At 34.3% G+C, this 16990-nt stretch overlaps 2 protein-coding genes across 3 annotated transcripts; one reads left to right on the top strand and one right to left on the bottom strand.

Moving 5' to 3' along the window:
* The first annotated feature begins 1013 nt into the window (after positions 1–1013).
* LOC132036125 (uncharacterized) lies at positions 1014–6739 on the top strand. Of its 2 annotated transcripts, none has more exons than XM_059426365.1 (4): positions 1014–1332; positions 2242–2515; positions 3545–3651; positions 5697–6739. In XM_059426365.1, the coding sequence occupies exons 1-4, from the start codon at positions 1160–1162 to the stop codon at positions 6433–6435; spliced, it is 1293 nt and encodes a 430-aa protein (XP_059282348.1). In that variant the 5' UTR covers positions 1014–1159; the 3' UTR covers positions 6436–6739. The 2 variants fall into 2 exon arrangements, with proteins under 2 accessions (XP_059282348.1, XP_059282346.1); XM_059426363.1 differs by having other exon boundaries at positions 1017–1332; positions 2224–2515.
* Positions 6740–9489: 2750 nt separating this feature from the next.
* LOC132036105 (SUMO-conjugating enzyme SCE1) lies at positions 9490–15874 on the bottom strand. The gene is made up of 5 exons (XM_059426338.1): positions 15644–15874; positions 15237–15320; positions 11520–11672; positions 11311–11424; positions 9490–9845 (listed from the first exon to the last, which is right to left on the bottom strand). The coding sequence occupies exons 1-5, from the start codon at positions 15710–15712 to the stop codon at positions 9783–9785; spliced, it is 483 nt and encodes a 160-aa protein (XP_059282321.1). The 5' UTR covers positions 15713–15874; the 3' UTR covers positions 9490–9782.
* Between the last annotated feature and the right edge of the window lie 1116 nt (positions 15875–16990).

Here is a 16990-nt window from a genome sequence, read left to right as displayed (position 1 = left end):
GATTGTATTCTAATTGCGGTAGATCACCTTCAATAACACTTTCACCAGACACACTGTATTCACTCACCTTATCAGTTGTGGTGATACACAAATGATACATCCCAAACTGCCTACTATCTTTCTTCAGTTCAACATACACCCTGACACTCATGTGATTGTGTATTTCAAGAGGCATAGAATCACCTTCGACATGTATTTGATATTAATTGTTTTGTTACTCGTATCTATTCGCCTGTTTCGCTATTACATCAACCACCTCCTCATACGAGGCATAATCTTTGAAAACTATTGCATCGATTGTGTAATTCACAAAACGATTCTCATCGTTCCAAATCCCGGAATGTCGAATTAATGCTGGTATGCTAGACTTTCTTTTTTCTTTTGAATTTAGGACTATTAATGATTAGCAACAAATTCAATGTAAAACTACTCGTTGTATCATGAACATCAACTAAACTATTATTTACCTTCAAAATGCAGAATCAATCCAACAATTTCTGTATACAACAACTGTAATGAATCCTGTAGAAACTCATACGAACAAAAACAAATTCAATTGCGACAATCGAAATTGATTTTTGAGATTGTATTCTGAACGTATTCTGTATATTTGAATTGAATTTACTGTTAGGAGGATAAGCTCTATTTTTTCCATTTTTGTACATGATCTTTTGATTTTGAATTTGGGATAGATGGAATAGAAAAGAACCGTGTGAAATTTGGAAGCCAAGTCATTGAGAGTGGTTCTAGGAAGATTTTATTTAGTTTGCCATGTTTAGGAGATTTCATCCCATGATTTAAGCAAAATTTAATGACTGTATTCATGAATACAACGACGCACCATAATGAATACAATAAGAAACAAGCGCTTAGTTTAGCTACATGTTTGCTATGAGAAGTAAATAGGTAAGCTGTAGCTACGTAGCAAAAATAACCCTCAAATAGTAGTCATTTATGAAATTTTCCCAAAAATTGTTAATTTACTGTCCAATGGGACATTGTACACCTCGTTGGTTCAATTAAGTGGGCCTGAATTGGACTCAGGCCCATCGCAGTGGGTACAGTACTACACATCCTAGCTCATTTGTACTGCCGTGTTCAACCACTATAACGGCGGCAATGGGTGGCGCGTAGCCACCATTCCCATTGTCTCATCCTCATGAAATTCAAACATGTCTCCATAAAAAATTCCCTAAATTCTCATTTCAGAAACACATTCCTGTATAGAAGAAACCTAAATTCCATGGCCACTACTCAAACCCTAATAAATCCCTCCACTAACGACAAAGTCAACGATGACGACGACCGTCTCTGCTCCGCTCCCACCACATGGTACGGACAATCTCTTCACCTTAAGTACGAGTCTTTCTTTTGCAAAATTTAAAATTATGTTTTTTTTTAAAGAAAATTACGCTCTATGTCTACTGGTAGAAAATATTTACGCCACGTAGCCCATATTTTGAGTTTGTTACACAGTGTAGCCCATATTTGTGTATAAACACCTTTTATAAACTATTTTACACTTTTATACAAGGCTGATACACAGGTATAAATGTTGTATAATATTGTATATTGAGCTACGTGGCTTAATAATTTTCAAATTCCTGGACTACTATTGTCGTTCTCATCAAATTGTACAGTTTTTTGGTTCTGAAATAATAAATTGATCATAAGAGTGTGTTGGAAGGCTTTCAATGCAAAGAATTCGGCCGAAAAACACTTAGCTGAATCTCCATCATCCTTTGAAGTTTTATCCATATTGCCCGAAAGAGTGTTCACTATTTAATTAGTGAAGGCAAATAATAAAAAAGTGTCATTAGTGAAGGCAATTTGAAATTGAAGTTGAATTTTTGTTCACATTTCATAGAGAGACGCTAATTTTAAATTTGAGCCTCAAATCGTAAGGCCAAACGCCTATTTAGAAATAAAAAAGGGAAAACGTAAAAAATATACAGCTTTTGAAAATTATTATGCCACGTAGCCGAATATACAACATTATACATGGTGTATCAACCTTGTATAAAGTGTACAAAAGGTGTTTATACACAAATATGAGCTAAATGGGGTAACAAACTCAATGTATGGGCTACGTGGCGTAAGTATTATCAAAAATAGACATAGAGAGTAATTTTCCCATAAAAAAAAAGAAGGGGAAAGTAACCTTTATTAGAGAAGTACTTTTGTCTGTTAATTTAATCGTAACCTGTCCTATTATAAGAGCAGCACCAACACCCCACTCAGGCCAACTGAACAGGAAGGAGAGCGGCAGCCAATTGCACTGAATCGTGCGAATGGTTACTTGATGGGGGAAGCAAGGATTGAGAGAGCGTGGGCTCATTGGAAGAAGATAGGAGAGCCGAAACATATTGTTGCACCCATGGTTGATAACTCGGAGCTGCCTTTTCGTATGCTGTGTAGGAAGTATGGTGCTGAAGGTGCTTATACACCTATGCTTCACTCGCGTATCTTCTCTGAAAATGACAAGTATCGCTCTCTTGAATTTACCACCTGCAAGGTATCTATTTTTTCATTGCTATATGGAAGTTCATTGGAATATTTCTTCGTTTACCTTAAAGTAATATCTTTTAGCACGGAAAATGCACGATTTAGAGAGTTCATAGTTTTCGATAGCCTTTAGCTTTCCATAATAGACAATGAGTATAAGAATGAAAGAAGTCGAATAGAGTGGAAAAGAGAATAGATGATTCATATAAACGCCCTAACTAGTTCTGATCAAGGCGTAGCTGTGGAAGCTGTTTTCTGATTACCTGTAGGGCTGTAACTGTTTATTTTTCTTCTTTAAATTGTTTAGCAGGGTGGGATCATTTGATTTAGTAGTTGTTTGGCCATAGATTCCATATATTTCACTTTATTTGGAATTTATGAAGTTGGAGTTGAAGATGGATTGTGTTTAGTTATACTGTTGGCAAAGGAGAGAAGATAGCATTTTATTTGGATTTTGTGGAAGATGGAGTTGGAAAACAAGTTTGGAGCACTTTTCCAACTTTTGAATCCAACTCCAAGTTGGATGTGGAAATTTTATAACCAAGCACTAATTTTCAAATAAAGTGAAATATACCGGAAGAAAGTGAATAATTCTCATGCCAAACGGTTCCTTAGTCTGTTTTCTATAATTGTACTCATGGGTCCTCTTCTCATAAAATGATTCCAAAAGAAAAAATAAAGATGCGTTTTTGCGCTTTGCTTCATTCATTGCCTCAATGCATTGAGCATGTCAGACTAGGTTTCATTTTGATTGTTCTAAGGCTACACATGTGAACATTGTTTCACTTAGTATGCTTTTACGGAATGTGCTAATCGCTGCTGGTTTATAGTTGCCAAATTTTTTCACTTTAGTTGCTTAGATAAGAAGTCTTCTCTACGGTCTAACTAAACAATAGTACGAAAATACATTTGACTAGCAGAATTTACTTTGTAATTTGTCAAGTTCTTGTTTACCTTGTTTGACTTATACTTTTGTACCTTTTGTTTTTTCCAGGCTCTGATCTCGTACTTTATCCTATGTCATTTTTGTAAATTGCAGGAGGACCGTCCACTTTTTGTTCAATTCTGCGCAAATGATCCAGACATTTTGCTAGAAGCAGCTCGTAGAGTAGAGCCTTATTGTGACTATGTGGATATCAACTTGGGGTAGCCTCCTTTTCCATTCTTTTCCTTTGTCCAAAATTAGGATTTGTTAGTGATTACAGAGGATAATTAATTTGTTATCCTCAATTCCCATAGCCTTCTCCAGCAGCTTTGATTGTTGGCAGTTATATTTCGTGACATCAACACTCTTTATGGGATGAAGGAATATACTGTATTTGAACGAAGAATATATCTTCGCCTTATTTGTAATTCGAGTTAACATTTCAACTTAACCAAGGAATTAGGGATAAGGATACGACATTCAAGTTTGTAGAAATTTCTCGACAACTGAGCTCTGTTTTCTTGAGAAATATTTATCTACATCATGTGCTCTATCTGAACTTGGATTAATTGAGGTACAAAAGTCAGTTTATGTGAATTATTTTTTGTGTTTTTATGGGCAGTTGGGTAACAGAACCCTAGATGTCACCATTGTGACATTATCCATTACTATCTTCTGCTTCCACCCCCTTTTCTCCTTGAAGTAACTATAACCTTAATGGCTTACTAGTAGCTGCCACCTAACACTGAACGCTGTCTTTGTCCTGCAGAGGGCTGGCAAAATGGTTAAAAAAAATAGTAACCATCCAATCCAACCAATTAGATATGAGTTGGATAATTGACCATTTTAAAATGGATCAAATATGGATATTATGCACTAAAAATGGATATCCATAATTCCATATCAATACCCATTTGTGCCTTGTTATTTTTCATGAGTTCTTGCTTTCCGGGAGTCTCAGCTTATTTTGACTTTTACTTGTGTTCTCACCTTACTATTCTCACCTTACTATTCCTGAAATCATGGATATCCATATTATCCATCGAAAACAGCCTCTCTACCTTGGCAAGGTAGGGTTAAGGTCTACGTACACACTATCCTCCCCAGACCCCACTTGTGGGATTACACTGGGTTTTTTGTTGTTGTATATTATCCATCGATTAACCATTTTTTATCCGTGTTAATATGGGCAGGATATTTTATCTGTTTTTGTATATCCTGTTTTCGACCCGCCCATATCTGATCCGACCGTTTACCACTCCTAGTCCTGCTCGAAGTCAAATCTTTGGTTAATGGGAGTGGAGCAATCATTTTGATGAGGTATTTCATCTTGAGAATCCTATGTTTAGTAAAGTATGACATATAAGGCATTGCTGCTCTCTATTTACAAGTAGCAGAAAGGATGACATTAAGGGTTCCATTAAGACTGCTAGGTGCCTTTATTTACTCCCGCTGAAAGGGTTATTATCAGGCTCAATGTTGGGAGAATTCTGCTTTAGAAGTTTGATCCACCAAAACCACTTTCTGGTCAAGTCTCTGACTGAAACTGATGAAGTTAAATATAAATTTGGTCACGTCGTTGACTTCATAATTCGTATGGTGCTCTAGCAACTTCTTATTTGAGGAGCCATAAATTTGGTATTGACCTAACTGAGCTGGATGTAGGACAAAGAAAGGGGATCTCTAACCTAGAATAAGCGGAAGAAGATGAATAGATTTGGGGGTGATTTTCCTGTTGAAATGGGTTGAAAGATGCTGAAAGCTATTGAGCTTTGCGAGGTTTCAACTAGTAGAAGTGATTGGGGCTCAAGGTCCTGATCACAGAATGAACAAGCTTTGCCTCTTGACGACCTTCAGATATAGAGCAGGCGCAGCAGAAGATTAACCAATTTGGGACTGCTTTAGATGTTGTATGGGATTTCAAGATGCAGAAAATTAGTGAGATTTTCAAGGTTTTAACTAGAAGAATTCAGAAAAGTACTTGGGCTTGATGGGTTGTGCTGTTGCGAGAGCATATATGCTAATTTGAAGTATAGAGTCGAATTAGGAGTAAAGAGCTTAGGGGCAAGGCAGATTTTCTTCCAGTTCAAGATGAGCATGTCCTTTTATTTTGATGATGCTTTTTTTTTTTTTTTCACTTCTAAGCAGACTGTTTTATGCATGTTACTGTAGTTTGTCTCTCGCTATGTTTACTGGATTATCTAATCGGATCATTTACCATGCATCTTTATCAGTTCAGTTTGCTTAACTTGTACTTTCCACACAGGTGTCCCCAACGCATTGCAAGAAGAGGGAATTACGGAGCATTCCTCATGGATAATCTTCCCCTTGTCAAGTCTCTGGTAGAAAAGTTGGCTAACAATCTTGATGTTCCCGTGTCATGCAAAATCCGCGTTTTTCCTAATTTGCAAGATACACTTCGTTATGCAAAGATGTTGGAGGATGCTGGTTGTTCTCTTTTAGCAGTGCATGGCCGAACAAGGGACGAAAAAGATGGAAAGAAATTCAGAGCCAATTGGGAAGCCGTCAAGGCTGTTAGAGACGTCATTAGAATTCCTGTCCTAGCTAATGGTGATATACGACACATGGATGATGTACAGAATTGCTTGGAAAAGACTGGTGCTGATGGGGTGCTTTCGGCAGAGTCTCTTCTTGAGAATCCAGCTTTGTTTGCAGGATATCGGACTGCTGAATGGGGATCGAGCACTGCAGGAATCAAGGAAGATGGTAAGCTAGACCAGGCTGAGTTACTCGTAGATTATTTGAAGTTGTGTGAGAAATATCCAGTGCCATGGAGAATGATCCGTTCTCATGTGCACAAGATGTTAGGAGAGTGGTTTAGAATCCAGCCAACCGTTAGAGAGGATTTCAACCAACAATCCAAACTCACCTTTGAATTCCTTTATGACTTGGTAAACCGATTAAGGGAACTTGGAGTGAGCGTACCACTTTATGTGAAGGAGACTCGGGAGGAAGCGGTATCTTCAAATGGACATGCAGCATAAATTATCCTTCTGTAAGTTGACACCTCTTAGTTAAACAATCAACAATAGATTGTCATTCTTTACTGCAGATTGATTGCAGTTATACAAAAACTAGACTAGAGACTGTTTTCCTCACTAGGATTGGCCAAAACAGATGCAGGTTTAAAATTATCAAAACCTTTTTCCCTCAATTTTTGTGTGATTGTACTGGATATTTTGTTGTATTATATGAGGACATAACTTGACCTCGCTGATTATTGTATTTTTAAAGCTTACTCTAAACTGATTCTGCATGTGCACAGTTCTAAGTGCATGGTTGGAAGTTGGAACTTAACGTATATTGTTTCATTGGCTTTTAGAGCCTGTTTGGCCCAGCGACTAAAAATTGTTTATTTTGAGAAGTGTTTTTTTAAAGTGTTTTTCAAAAAAGTAGAAGAGTTTGTGTTTGACTAATTCATTTTAAAAGTGCTTTTGACTACTTTTAGTAAGCAGATTGTGTTTGACTAATCTGCTTAAAAAAGTACTTTTGAGCGTTAAATTATGAAAAATGACAAGTATCAATGAGTTTACTATCAACATTATTTTATAGAGAGAAATTATTTTAAAGTTCTATTATGAAAGACTTCAATTAAATTTTTACTTTTAGTTAATTAAAATTTAAAAGTACATATTAAACTTTTCAATTAATATAATGCATAGATAAATAAAAAATATTAGATATCGATATGATTTAAATATACTAAAAGCCTAAAACCAAAATAAAATTCAAAATCATTCCACAAATTAAAATTCAACACAAAGAGTTATTAAGTAGAAATTAATGGATTAATGGGAGATATACTTAGTAAATATGTATTATGGTAGGGATATTTTGTCTTGAAAGAAAAAAATTCCTGCTTCTGCTTCTTGACCCAACCGCTGAAAAACTACTTACCTTCTACTTAAAAGCAGTTTTACTAATTGACCAAACATTTCAAATATCCAAAAAAATGGTTTTTCTAAAATTAAAAATAAAATAAAATAAAATAAAACACGTTTTTGGCCTCAAAACCGCTAAGCCAAACAGGCTCTTACTCATGTGACAAATAGACATTATGAAAAAAGAGTTTAAGTTCTATATACTAGTGGAGTGAGCATTAATAGTTAACCCGGTAAATGATAAACAACTTGCTATCACATGTTAAAATTCACTGGTAGCCTAAAATTCTTTACGTTATCTATATATAGCTTTAAGTCCGTAGAAGAATGCTTAGATTGTAACTTGACTCTAACATGGTGTTTTACATTATGAAGGAGATTGGGGGAATCGACTTATGGACGAGTAAACAAGTTTACCAAATTCCCACATAAAAATTGAAGTGTCAACCAAAAACATTTAAGACAATAATTGGGATTGGAATAGTTTCAAGATGTTATTAACTTTTTTAGACACCTTAATACTACTAACACGGAATGTTATGTGTCATTAACATTCAGCAAAGCTCAAATAATGGTTAAGAAAATTGCAAATAGTTAGACGACTTCTATGAAAGATTACGCAGTTATGGAGCTCCCTAGGCTAATCAAACTCCATAACAGACTCAATTTAGCATTATAGGAAACAAAACTTTCATCCCTATAAGATTTTATTTTAAAGAAAAAAGAGAGTTCGAAGGGAGAATATTTTCACAGCTTGAACCCGTGACTGGTCGCACGACAACTCTTAGCGTTGTGCCAGCTCCCCTTCCATGCTCTTCCGTTGTAATAGAAAATGAATTAAGACAATAATGAGCTATGTAATTTGATTAAAATGCAAAAGACTTGTCAGTTGACAATGGTTCTTTATGGTTTTACTACTATATAGAAACATGAGTTTCTATACAGTAGTAAAAAGAGGATCGTCGTCCGTTCCAAAAAAAAAAAAAAGGGTGAGCCCCATATTAAACACAAAAGCAATTAAAAAAAAAAAGAACAAGAAAAAAAAGTGAAACCCATAATCTCCACCCATATTAACAAAATAAAGCAATATGAAAAAAAAAAAGTGGATCCCATGTTAAAAAAACAAATACCATTAGTGGGAGCAAATGAAATTATTGTACAACAAAAAACATGGGCCCCATATTATTGCTTTTCTTTAAAAGGTTAAGTAGTCAAACTATACAATTTTTTTTTTTTATATTAACCTGAGATCTAATCTAGATATTGAACTGTTGTATTTGTTATTCCGCCATGTCATTTATTTGTTACGTTTACTAAAATAAATATACTTAAAATATTATATGTTAAAATAAGATAGAATTTAATTACTTTTTCATTTTTATTCTTACTCTAATAAATGTGAAAAGAGATTAATGTCGTAAAAAGAAAAAAAAAATATCAAATGAAAATCAAATAATAAATAAGGTAAATTAGTCAAATTATAATTTTAATTGACGTTTCCTTAAAAAACCATGCAAAAGTCAACATGACAAGTAAAATGAGCTAAATCGAGAATATTTATCAAAAATCAAAAATAGTAAATAGAAAATCAAATTTCTACTTTGTTTCGTTTTAAACATGTAAAATTAATTTAATAATTTGAATTAGAATTATCCAAATCAAAATTTGATAAAAAAATAATAAGTATTTTACACCTTTAAATTAATCGAATTAAAATTTAAAGTATCGGCGATAGTTAAATATTGCTATTATTTTATCTCAAAGAGAAAAATAATAGTTTCCTTTTAAACAAATCTTCTCTTTTAAAAAGTATTAATAAATTTTTGCCGACTTTGTATTCATAGCAAACACTAATATAATAAAGTTTTAGATACGGAGAACAAACTAAAATGTTACATTAATTGTGTTTTGAACATAGTATATATATATATATATATATATATATATATATATATATTATCGCTTATATATTATCACTATCCAAACACAACTACATACACATAGATACACTATAATCTAACGTGTTGGACCCGTGCGCTTGACACGGGCATACGCCGTCTAGTACACTCACAAAGGCAACTGTGGAAAAAGAAGTTTCTAATCATAAAAAGGTAAAATGAACAAGGAAGATGACTTAGGACCCATGCACACAGTGTCTACTGAGATTAATGGAGAAGAATATTATATTACGTATAGTAGATGAACTCTGATTGCACATAAGAAATTAACAATTTTAACATATGTTTCCATCGTCCGAAACAATTCTGGCTTCACATGTTAATACACATATAAGGTATAAATTCCACCTATAAGGATTTACTTCGCCACTGCAACAAAAACCAATCAGCATCATTTGCCAGAAGATTGTCAGCTAATCAGCAGGCTATGAACAGCTTACTTTGAAGTTTGCAATAGAAAACACACACATGATTATACGAACATTATTTAGACTACACCAGAGGTGGATATTGCTTGGCCTGCAGTCTAACCCGCTTCTTGTACTCAATAGCATCCTGCATTATATGTTGAAGTGCGTCATCATCTCATTAAAATAAAAATTTAAACTAGTAAAAGATCAAACTTTTAATTACTTAATTACATTGTCTCTAACACTTGCCCTGACGTGCAAGCATGATCCTTTTTTTTTTTTTTTTGACAATGGTAAACAGAAAAGCATGATTCTTTTTTCATGGACAAATACATGAAATTTATTATTATTGTTACTTTTTAATAATCAATAGGGGTGAGACTCGAACCCAGCCCCAGGACCCTTGCCTGATTTGAAGTGTGATCATCTCATTTAAATGTTTAAGCTATTAGAAAGAGAATGTTTAATTACTTAATTTTACTATTCAACGTTATATAGGAAGTACAAACCCCAAATTTGGGCCTACGTCAATCACAAATGACATGGATATTACATATTCCATTCAAGCACAATATTGTCAGTCCCACTAATACAAAAATTCGAATACGCTCTCAACAGTTGCTTTCTAGGATATGCATCAAACCAGTTCTAGAATTTAATATTGGAACAATTCGTGTAAGTGAAGAATGAATTATAAGTCCCTGTTTTCCATGTAATAAAATTCTTTCCAGATAGATGATCGTTTGCTAAAGGACTCCAAATTCCTCCAATAATATACAGTAGTTAAACCATTAATATCCCTAACTACAAACAAAATCCAGAACTACTACACTTCTATACCTTTTTTTTTTTTTTACCAGGACCAGAAGTACAGTTTTATACTCAATGCATAGGACTACTCCTCCCATACTAAGTGGCCTACACCGGCTCAACACGATTAAATTAGTAGCTCCTCTGTCACCTATTAAACTATGTCATCTGGCCTAGCATGGTCATCAACATGAAATTAGAAATTTAATACTCCCCCGTTTCAATTGTTTGTCTTACTTTCTTTTTTAGTCTGTTTCAAAAAGAACGTCACTTTCTATATTGGGTAACTCTTTACACCCAGCATCATACATGACATATTTAACCACAAGATTTAAAGGGCATATTGGTATATAACACACGTCTTTAATTTAAACAACAACATACCCAGTGCAATCCCACAAGTGGGGTCTAGGGAGAGTAGAGTGTACGCAGACTTTACCCTACCTCGTGGAGGTACAGTGGGTGTTTCCGAAGAACCCTTGGCTCAGATCTTTAATTTAAGACCATGAGATTTAAAAGTCTTCTTTATTTTATTAAACTTCAACCGAGTCAAACTAAGACAAACAAATTGAAATGGAGGGGGAGTATATTATAATGAATGGTCCATGGTTGAAGCTTTAGAAGTGTCTAGTTGACCTTTTTGGCAATGTCATACTCATAGAAAACACATTGTAGAGTGCAGAACATTTTTTTTTTTTTGTCCAGAAAGAAATGTTTTGGGGAAAATTCAGAATTGACGCTAAGACAATTGTTTTGGGACAAAGGCAAATAATATTTGATTTTGAGGAAACCAAAATTACCTGAATAAAGAGATGATATCCTTCAGTTTGGGCAGGATCAGCGGGGTTTGGCTGATCTAACAAGTCTTGGATACCGACCAGTATCTGTTTCACTGTAATGGCTGGTCTCCAACCCTACCCATGATAATAAAAAAAAAAAACGCAATTAACTGCCTGTCTTATTAGGAAACATAGATAAACAAGAAAGTAACTTAGTACACTCCACATACACTGTCTTCATTGAGGATCGACAAGCAAACTGTTCCTGATGGATACACATTCGGATGGAAGAAGCCTTGCGGGAATTTGCACTTTGGTGGTTTGCTAGGATAATCTTCACTGAAGTGGATCGTAACGGGATAATAACCACCTTCCCAATCCGTCTGCAAATGTACTCAAAAGTTGTTAATCACCCAAAAACCACCTACTATATAGGTTCACAGTTAAGAATCAGAAAATGCAATGTTTAACAAGCATCATATGCTTCCTTTTTTTCTTTTCTTCATAAGGTAAATTACTTTGTTGATGTTGGGCAAACCCTGTAACAACTAATAAGCATCATATGGGCAAAATATCTTTTTTTTTTCTTACTTTCTCTCTTTCTTAGAATTTTAATCCCAATATGCTACCGAATCCCTCCATGATCTTGAATCTCATCCTTGGTCTCATCATTATTGTAAGGTGATGGTACTTGTTTAATACCAAAGTTAGAAAATTATTGTCCAAAAACAAACTCAAAATATTGTTAAATTTAGCCAGTAGTTAGAACATACAAATGCTACCTTTAGTACTGCACTTTTAAAATTGTTAAGAACTCTAGTGCTATGGTTACTAGTAATAAATGCCATCATGCAATAGCCTACATGAAAGAGAACATTTGCTAGTAGCTTGAGATTTCAAAACAAAGAATCTATTACTATGACAGTTCCCAAATCTATTCTATTAGTACTAATTATTCCTGGAAGGAGAGCCTTGGCGTAACTGGTAAAGTTGCTGCCATGTAACCAAGAGGTCACGTTTTCGAGCTGTGGAAACAACCTCTTGTAGAAATGCAGGGTAAGGCTGCATACGATAGACCCTTGTGGTCACGCCTTCCCCAAACCCCGCACATCGAGGGAGCTTAATGCACTGGGCTGCCCTTTAATCATAATTGTTCCATAATACAACTATGGTTACATGAAATAGGAAAACAGGAAAAACAAAACAAATCATGGGAAAAGGGGAAATAATTTAAGGAGTGTCAGCCATTTGATCATTTGTACATAACAACCGTTTACTTCCATAAGTTTTACTAGTACTTTGCTAAACTTGATCTATTTTCTCAATCACGATTTAAATAGTCACGCTTATTATGAACATTTGATTTCACTTTCAACAGGCAGTGTTGTCAAAGGCGCGCTTAAGCCCTAAAGCGAGGCTCAAAACATGTTGAGCGCTTCGCCTCGCTTTATGTGCGCTTCAGTGTCACCATCAAGGCTCTAAGACATTTTCCTAGCCAATGTGCCTCTCTTGAAGAGGTGACACTATTGTAATGTTTTTACAATTTCTTTGTCCATATATTTGTTATTCATGCTTATTATTATTAGTCTTGGACTAAACCTATATATATATATTTGTATTTTTGAACCATTGTGTCTTTTTCCACTAAAGCCCGTGCTTTATTTGCACTTTGTGCTTAAAGCCCCAGCTGACCTTAGAGCATTTTTGCGCTTTTTGCTTTTGATAACACTGTCAACAAGTAACACTTATTCATGTACCTGGTTAGGAAAAAATATTGTCCCGTGTTCAAATTTCATTTAGTTCAAGATTGGAGTATGTACAGTAAGACCGAGAAAAGATTGGAGTATGTACAGTAAGACCGAGAAATGACCTCCTTCAAAATTTCATAAACTGTACATATATCAGTTTTCAATTTAGTTTTGACTCATTATGACGTTAAGTTATTAGACCTTAATATTCTTAATCTACTTCTTGTTTGCAGGACTCAAGTCAGACAAAAGCTTCAATGTTTTAATTTAAATAAATCGAACAATACCAGCTCTTGTTTCTTATTATCTGTACAAGAATAAACTTCTAACCACTTTTTTGAAAATTCAATGACATTTTATTGAGATGATAGTGTCAACTAATTATAATTTATAGTTGCTCGTTTAGCTTTTATTACCTTAGATTCCATATAACCAATTGAACGCCTATGTTAAAGGTGGTCGTGAAACCATCTTCTTGAAATCATTGGTCTGCCATTGTTGCTAGATTTAACTTTAGAAAGGTAGGGAAATTACAGTAGTCCTTTTTTTTTTTTTTCAGACAATGAACCTAGTAGCTTCGACAATGTGATTTCTAACCGGTCATTCAAATGCATCTACAATGTGTTTTTTTTTTTTTTTTTAGAGAATGGCAACAATAAGTGCATCCACAATGTTCTCATCTCTACATGCAGTTTATACACTTTTTAACACTTAGGCCAAAATAAATACCAAGCGGTAAACAATTCAAAATCTCATGCCACAGCTTAAAAACATCTTAAAACACTTGCTACTACCATGTTCTATAAACTTACGGGGTAGTTAATCTTTAAAACTTGAATTATCCATTTCAGGCAGGGCAATGAATGAGTTCATGTCCTTCAACTGAAAAATGAGAAACAATGCTAACCATCAAAATGGTTTGGTTTCCATTTGCAGCCAATATAACTTGTTTCCTCAGTATGAAGGAAACACAAATCCTAATCATAAGGTGATAATTCGAATATTGACATGGCGTAAAGATCTCAAACTAATTTGGAAAAACATCAGGCATAGCCTAGTGACAGAAACACCAACAACTCATTGAAACATAATCTAAAGCCCTCAAAATCAAGGGCGGAGCTAGGGTACCGGTAGGGGGATTTCGTCGCAAAATGACACTATATATACAAGGTTAAAATTATTTTTTATGTATATATCGTAGATCTTGAATCCATTTGACTTCTTCGTATTTTTACTTCTTTATATTTTGAATCCCCTTAGTAAATCCTGGCTCCGCCACTGCAGAGTTCTGTTCAGAAGTATAAAGAAGCAACACCACTATGGTAAACTGTTTGTATTTTGCACCCCAAAGTATACCATACTTGGTGAGATTTATAAAACAATGAGAAACCATTTCTTCAAAGCTACTAAGAAAGTCAAGAAAAACACGGGAATTCCAAAGTCATCATGGCATCGATTATAGTTATGCGGGAGAATAAACTGGTAACCAAATACGTACTTGGTGTGCTGAATTTCATACATAGCAACTAAAATGCTACCAAACATTGTACTAGACTACTAGTTATGCTGGTTTTAATCTTCCTAACCAACAACCAAAATGACCCCTAAGCGTATACAGAGATGGTTCACAATCACTAAAAGTTATTCAACATCTAGAAGTATCGCAATGAACATATACATCAAAAAGTTGCAGGGTCTTAATTGAGCAAAATACTAACAAAACCAAGAAAGAGCCGCCAGGTGCACTAAGCTCCCGCTATGTACGGGGTCTGGGGAAGGGCCGGACCACAAAACCAAGAGAACCCTGAAAACTAGAACCAACAATTGATGACTTTTCCAAGGGCTTCAATCCACTAATAATGAAAACAGGCTCTATCCAACATAGATTCATAAGAAACTGTAATATCAACAAGGGAAAAGGTCCAAATTTGAGCAAATTCACCCTCCATTAAAAAAGTGTCTCGTTTTACCCTCGTCGCTACCAAAATGGCTCAAATTTTCCCTTTTGAGCTAACGACAGCGGCATAAAGGTTAAATTTAGACCATTTGTAAGTTTAAGGGCAAATATGGATCAAATTAGCTGGCCCTTTAACTGATCACTCACTCTACAGTCAACAGTTTTGTGGCAAATTAGAAATTTATACATCAAAAACAATAAGGCAAACTTACTAAATAGTGATGAAAAGTTGAAAAACTTACCCCAGTTTTACCAGGAATTGAACAGTGCCATACCATCAAGTTCACTGACCCATCCACAAGTGTCTCCGGTTTAGCCACAAACCCCTATATTATAACCAAAAACCATACGAAAGTTTCAAATCAAAAGACCAACAAAGAACTGAAAAATCAAGAAAGTCTAGGACCCGTTTGGCCATGAGAATTATTCACTTTTTTTCCGGAAAAAATTTCAAATTGAAATTTGAAACATGTTTTAAGTACATTCAACCAAAGAAATAATTTTTTTTTACAAAAATTATAACCAAACAAAACTCCATCTTCGACTCGAACTTCAAGAAAATTCAAATAAAGTGAAATTGGTTTCTATGGCCAAACACAGCCTTAAAAAAACTGAGCTTATAAGTTAAAAGAGGGTTAGAAATGCAAACATGAGGGTGATTTTTGCGCCAAGCTTTGCGTTCCTCAGCAAGACGACCACGAGCTATACCTCCCGACATTGTTTGTTTCTTGTCTTCTTTTTTTTTTTTCTTTTATCTCAAAAAGTAAATAAGCAAAGTATATTTTTGAGGGATATTATGACTTGGGAATAGTCCAAACTTTGTTTGTTGCGATGCCATTTTAAAGACAGAAATTTCTTTGGGGGAGTTGGGACTTGGGACCATGGAGGAGAGAAAAAAATTAGGGTCAAATTATGTCGTTGAAGTTGAAAAAATGAAAATGAAGTTAAAATGGAGAATTTGAAAGTTAAAATTGTGTTTGGATATAAATTTAATTTAATTTAAAATGTAAGTGGAAATTGTGATTTTATAATGCTTTTACGATTAAAGTTAGATTTCGTATTTAAGTTAAAAATACAATAATATATAAAATCATAAAATAAATGTCAATTTACAAATAACTTTTTTTTTTTTTTTAATTTTCCACCCAGTGTTCTTGCCTGGGGCCTGACTAATCAGTAATCTGGATTCGTGCCGGGAAGCTCTAATTTAGGGGTATAGTGGTCCCTACCTAGGGCTCCCATTGGAGGCTTATTTACCATCCCATCACAACTTTTAGTACTCCCTCCGTTCACTTTTACTTGTCTATTTTGAACTTTTCACTCTATTTAAGAAATAATAAATGGAGTACATAATTTACCAACGTACTATATTAATTGATGCATATTTTTATTGAATTTGAAAAATGATTTAAAGTGAGTAATTAATACTATGGGTAAAATAAAAAAATTATCTTCTCTTAATATGCTAAACAAGTAAAAGTGAAAATCTATTTTTAGAATACTGAATAAGTAAAAGTGAACGGAGAGAGTAATTTTTACAAATAATATTTAACCATTTGCAAGTGGAAATTATATACAAATGTCTTTCTTATTGACATTTGTGATAATTTGAAACTAAAAAGGAACGGACGTAATATTAAGTGGGATGTCTTTTTATTTAAATATTTTAAGTATTAAAATGATATATTTTTTTTTAATATGAATACTCGTACAAATAAATGTTTACCTTGAACAGTGTGACACGCATAATTGAACGGTACGGGTTAAATCAGTACCTCGTTTCACGGACATACAAAATATAAATCAGAAAACTTTGTTCCTTTTGTAACCTTTGTGGTCCCTTTTTTAGTTGGTTTTTAATTGAGAGGTCAATGTTGAAATATTATATTATAGCGTTAAAACAACGCAAATGTGTATTTGGGCTCACGTGGGAAACGGGTGGTCCGTATCGCTGGTCGACGTAGACTGTGGACTAATGGACCTTTTTTTTTTTAAA

The sequence above is a fragment of the Lycium ferocissimum genome, chromosome 11, assembly GCF_029784015.1.
Source record: "Lycium ferocissimum isolate CSIRO_LF1 chromosome 11, AGI_CSIRO_Lferr_CH_V1, whole genome shotgun sequence".
NCBI classification, from domain to species: Eukaryota; Viridiplantae; Streptophyta; class Magnoliopsida; order Solanales; family Solanaceae; genus Lycium; species Lycium ferocissimum.
Note: the sequence above shows the minus strand (reverse complement) of the source record. Positions and strands in the feature narration are given on the sequence as shown.

What these genes read in the sequence shown, in the direction of transcription:
- LOC132036125 (XM_059426363.1), top strand. Translation starts at nt 1,160, where the DNA reads ATGAAATTCAAACATGTCTCCATAAAAAATTCCCTAAATTCTCATTTC. An exon ending in TTGAATTTACCACCTGCAAG is followed by an intron (nt 2,516 to 3,544) that starts GTATCTATTTTT and finishes TGTAAATTGCAG; the next exon opens with GAGGACCGTCCACTTTTTGT. An exon ending in TATGTGGATATCAACTTGGG is followed by an intron (nt 3,652 to 5,696) that starts GTAGCCTCCTTT and finishes CTTTCCACACAG; the next exon opens with GTGTCCCCAACGCATTGCAA.
- LOC132036105 (XM_059426338.1), bottom strand. Translation starts at nt 15,712, where the DNA reads ATGTCGGGAGGTATAGCTCGTGGTCGTCTTGCTGAGGAACGCAAAGCT. An exon ending in GGCGCAAAAATCACCCTCAT is followed by an intron (nt 15,321 to 15,643) that starts GTTTGCATTTCT and finishes GTTATAATATAG; the next exon opens with GGGTTTGTGGCTAAACCGGA. An exon ending in GATATCATCTCTTTATTCAG is followed by an intron (nt 9,846 to 11,310) that starts GTAATTTTGGTT and finishes CATATAATGCAG; the next exon opens with GATGCTATTGAGTACAAGAA.